Here is a 5,001-nt window from a genome sequence, read left to right on the forward strand (position 1 = left end):
TGCCTGCTCCAGTCTCAGATCTCAGAGACCTCGGTCATCGTGAAGATGGACAACAGCCGGGTGCTGGACGTGGACGGCATCATTGCTGATATCAAGGCCCAGTATGACGAAATCGCCAGCCGCAGCAAAGCTGAAGCAGAGGCCTGGTACCAGTGCCGGGTGAGGCCCAGGGGAGGAGGGCGCCCTAGACCCACTTCCCCCGAAAGTGGGTGAGAAGATAATGAGAGAGTCATGCCATGTCACAGAGACAGGGAACCCCATAAATCCTAGCCCCTGTTGTTTCTGCCGGGCCCCGGGCCAGGTGCCTGAGGAACATGTGGGAGTGGACCCCACAGGCTGCCCAGGCCTGTCATCAGGGTGCCAGGGGGCCCCAGCTTTATTTACTCACAGACTCCCATGAATTCAAGGAGTACTAATTGGCAATAATGGCAAAGAGGGCTCTGGGCTTCAAGGAGTCAGGGGAGGCTAATGGCATGGAGTGGTTACTAATGGTGGAGCAGGAAGGTGATTAAGGTGGCCCCAGACTTAGGTAATTAGGGGCTTGCTATAAGGATAGTTGGTGTCCCCAAGGTTAATTTGATTGAACAAATATTATCACCTCAGTCTCACCTGCCCTATCTGTGAAGGCACCATTAATTCATTCGTTCGTTCACTCGTCCACTTACTCATTCAACAACTGCTTCCTGAGCATCCATTCTGTGCTAAGCGCTGTTCTAGATGCTGGATTCTAAACAGGGACAAGACAGCAATCCCTGCCTTCGTGTCACTTTCATTCTAGCATGTGCTAAGCGCTGTTCTAGATGCTGGATTCTAAACGGGGACAAAACAGACAGCAATCCCTGCCTTCGTGTCACTTTCATTCTAGAGGCAGGGCCACGGAGTGACAGACAACGGGCAAGACAAATAAGTACATGTATGTTAGAAGGTGATGCATGCTACGGAGAAAATAAACCAGGGTGAAGCATGGGGAATGCTGTGGGAATATGGTTTCCAGTAAGGTAGTCAGGGAAGGATGGCCTTACCGAGGGGTGTGGCACCACAAGGATACTAGGAGTCAGACCATCCCTGCGCTCCAGGAGATGACAGTCCATGGGAGAGAAACGTGTAACCAACCAAACAGAAAAGCAAGGTCACAGGAAGTGTCTGGAAAGGCAGAGGCAGCGGTGTTGATCTGGGCCTTGAAGGCCAAGCATGACTGCAGTAAGCGAGCATGAGGGGAGGGGGTGTCCAGCTGAGGGGCAGCCGAGCAGGATGCAGAAGCGTGACAGTGAGGTTCCAGTATGAAGCACCACAAGCAGATGGGGCTGGATGGGGTAGCATGGGGCCAGATGACAACCACTCTTCAGAGTTGTGCTAAGTGCTTTGGACTTTTTTTCTGAAGGCAATGGGGCCCAGAGAGTGCCTCCAGCAAGGTTCTGCCCTGGAACAAAGGTATCAAACACTGGCCTGAAGTCAGCTCCCCAGTGACTCTGCGGCCCATCCACACCAGGTGGCTGGTCCCTCCTCCCGCTGCTCTCCTGGGCTGCTCATCAGTCAAGTGGCTCAGAGAAAACAATCTGTTTCCCATCTTCCTAAGACAATTCTATTATTTTTAAATTATAATTAACTGTGAGGATTCAAATTTTTTTAAATAGTTAAATTCAGTTTTCACTTTTTCTCAAATAACTTGAAGTACAGAAATAGACTACCCACGATGACCCAGGGGGTCTATGTCACCTTCAGGGACATGGGCTCCTTATAGCTTTCTATTCTGCCACCCTTCACATTGCTTTGATTTTCATGGTTGCCTCCTGTCTCAAGATGACTGTCATACCACATGCTCATTCCAGGCAGAAAGAAAAGCAAAGGGCAAAAGAAATATGGCAACTGAGTCACCCCTATGTCAGAGGAACATTTCATTTTGTTTTCCATTGCTTTGGAGGAGAATATACAATCATGCTCACCCTGGGGGTGACATAGTCTCTCCTCAGTCCTCTGTCTCTTAGGCATCCCAGACGGAGCACAGAAACCCTTTCTAAAGTCCAGAGGGACATCTAAAAGGGAGGGAGACCTTTGGGCTCCGGTGCAGAGAGAAAACGACAAGCCTCAGAACAGCTAAACAGAGAGGAGGGGAGCTTGGAGATTGGAGGACATTTTAATAAGCCTGACCGTGCAGGGCTGTGAGGTGAGAAGGAACTAAGGAGCAGCCCAGAAAAGGGCCTCAGAGACTGACCAGAAATGGAGAGGGGATGGGGAACAGAGCAAGTGTGAGAATCCAGGGAGCGCCTGAGCCAGGAAGTCATTGGAGGAGAGACTCAGGCAGTGAGCAAGGGGGCTGGGAGGGACCACAGCAAGGCCCCAGGGTTCTGACCTCTCAGTCCCGCAGTATGAGGAGCTGCGGCTGATCTCCGGGACCCACTGTGACAACCTCCGAAACCGAAAGAATGAGATCCAGGAAATGAACAAGCTGATCCAGCGGCTGCAGCAAGAAATCGAGAATGTCAAAGCCCAGGTGAGGCCAGCTGGGGTCCTACAATGTAACTCAGTTCTGACACTACCTGGGAAGAGTGTCAGGTCCCACAGGGTAAGGCTCTCCCACAAGTCCCACAGGATTGCCCCAAAGTCCAGGTTGTCACCTGAGCTTCTGACCAATCTGCTGTAAAGCAGAACCCCCTCCTCGGGTTTGATTAATTTGCCAGAGTAGCTCACAGAGCTCAGGAAAACAGTTCACTTGCTGTTTACCAGTTTGTTATAAAAGGAGCTGATAAAGGATACAAATGAACATGCAAATGGGAGGGATGCATAGGGGAGGTATGTAGGAAGGGGCGCAGAGCTTCCGTGCCCTGAGGGCACCACTGTTCCAACCCCTCCCCGTGTTTCCCAAACTGGAAGCCTCAGAAGCCCAAATGTGGAATTTTTGTGGAGGCTTCCTCATGTGGGCGTGATAATTATTTCCAGCCCCTCTCCCCAGTCTGGGGGATGGAGGGTGAGACTGAAAATTCCAGGCTTCTAATCATGGCTTGGTCTCTCTGACCCACCCTCACCAAGGCACCACCCAGAGGCCCACCCAGAGTCACTCATTAGGACAAAAGACACTGCTGTCATTCAGGAAATTCCAAGGAATTTAGGAGTTCTGGGTCCAAAACCAAATATTAGAACAAAAGGTATTTCCAATGCTGTTATCACTTAGGAAATCACAAGGGTTTTAGGAGTTCTGTATATATATACTCTATTATCTCACACTAGCCATGTTCTCTCTGAGAGTCAGCCCAGGGCCCCTAACCCCCCAATAATGCCCTCTGTGCCCTCTCCCCCAGCGTTGCAATCTGGAAGCTGCTGTGGCCCAGGCAGAGCAGCAGGGCGAGGCAGCCCTCAACGACGCCAAGTGCAAGCTGGCCGGGCTGGAGGCCGCCCTGCAGAAGGCCAAGCAGGACATGGCCTGCCTGCTCAAGGAGTACCAGGAGGTGATGAACTCCAAGCTGGGCCTGGACATCGAGATCGCCACCTACAGGCGCCTGCTGGAGGGCGAGGAGCACAGGTTAGTCAACGATGGGCCCCAGGTGTGGATACTCTCTGTCCTCGGGTTGCTGTTGCTATAGCCCATCCCGCAGTCATAGAAAACCCAGAACAGCTCACAGTCTGAGGGTCCTTCTCGTGGATGTGATCTGTGGTTTGGACAGAAGAAGTGGGGGAGGAGGGGCACTAGAGTTATTGGTCTTGTTTACTTCTATACAGTGATTTTGTGTCTTTTTCCTCTCACCCCAGGCTGTGTGAAGGCACTGGGCCTGTGAATATCTGTGAGTAGATGCATCTCTGGGGCTCTGGGGTCTTGGAGGCTAATCAACCTCCTGACCAGACCTCGGCTTGCCTCCTGCCGGGAGCTCTGGTCAGAAGGAGAAGCTCTCCTGCAGGGCAACTAAGTCTTTGGGAGTCAGAATGAGGAGCAGGTCTGACAACAGGATGCTTTTCTGGAGAAAGAGGATTTGAAGCAGCTCAGACAAGTGGAAACAGAGAGGGTGAAACAGAAGCCAGGGCTCTGGGAATAGAGAATGGTTGGGGACCTTATAGGCACTTGTAGCTGGAGTGGGAATTGGGGGTGGGGGTGGGGAGAGGGGAGGATTCCTTACAGGTGGTGGCAGCAAGAGGGGGGCATGGCCTGACTGAAGGGATCGGGGCAATGCCCTTAGTCATGCAGTGCGGGGCCCTGAGCATCCTTTTCTATTCCCGCAGCTGTGAGCAGCTCAAAAGGTGCAGTCTTGTACGAGCCATGTGTGGTCAGCACGCCCATGCTGAGGACTGAATACTGCACCAGCGGCCTCAAGAGCAGTGGAGGCTGCAGCACCATGAGCACCGGTGAACTCTACATCTCCTGTGAGCCCCAGGGGCGCCCGGGCTGCTCCAGCATGAAGCTAGGGACTGGGGGCGGCTCCTCCTGCCACAAGTGTTAGCACTGCCTCAGAGGCTGGGAGTCCAGGATGCAGGGCACTAGCCCTCAGCCTGGATGTCGCCCATGCTTACCAGGGCAGCACACCAGGACATTCCAAACCTCACCTTCCTGTATCAGGTTTTCCCTGGGAGCCATTCCTCAGGTCCATCACATCTTCTAGAGTCATTTTTACTTAGCTGTGTGCAGACCTCGAAGTAGGCCCTGGGGGCGGCGGTGGGATGTAAGGAAAGAGAATGCATCGCCATGCCCCCTAGACTGCTGACAGTCCGGCCCTAGCGTGGCCAAGAGAATGGCAACAGCCACTGACCACTTCTCTTCCGGATGAGAAGGCCAACTGCGCACATCACAGTTCTGCTTTGCGGGTTAAATCATGGCAGTTTCCCCACAAAGCCAGCCTCCTCCGACCCCTGGAGGTTCCCACCTCCCTTACCTCTGATTCTCATGCACCTAAGAAAAGTGAACTTCTTTTAACACCCACCTAAAAAATGCACTATTGCAAATGTCAAAAGGAGATATTCCAAAATCCCATTCTGAATTCCAAAGCCAGGATTTGGGGATCACTCAGGACCTATCCA

The 5,001-nt window shown here is 52.5% G+C and overlaps 1 protein-coding gene across 1 annotated transcript in view; it reads left to right on the forward strand.

Annotated features, from left to right (window-relative positions):
- Positions 1–4,427, forward strand: part of KRT82 (keratin 82, type II) — a 14,903-nt gene extending 10,476 nt beyond the window's left edge. Inside the window, exons 5-9 of the mRNA XM_005869280.1 lie at positions 1–159; positions 2,366–2,491; positions 3,297–3,517; positions 3,745–3,776; positions 4,210–4,427. The exon at positions 1–159 is cut by the window's left edge and continues 6 nt beyond it. Of these exons, the coding sequence (XP_005869342.1) occupies positions 1–159; positions 2,366–2,491; positions 3,297–3,517; positions 3,745–3,776; positions 4,210–4,427 (756 nt within the window). The remainder of the gene's footprint in view (positions 160–2,365; positions 2,492–3,296; positions 3,518–3,744; positions 3,777–4,209) is intronic.
- The last annotated feature ends 574 nt before the right edge of the window (positions 4,428–5,001 follow it).

Source organism: Myotis brandtii, unplaced genomic scaffold, assembly GCF_000412655.1.
Source record: "Myotis brandtii unplaced genomic scaffold, ASM41265v1 scaffold29, whole genome shotgun sequence".
In the NCBI taxonomy this organism is placed as follows: domain Eukaryota; kingdom Metazoa; phylum Chordata; class Mammalia; order Chiroptera; family Vespertilionidae; genus Myotis; species Myotis brandtii.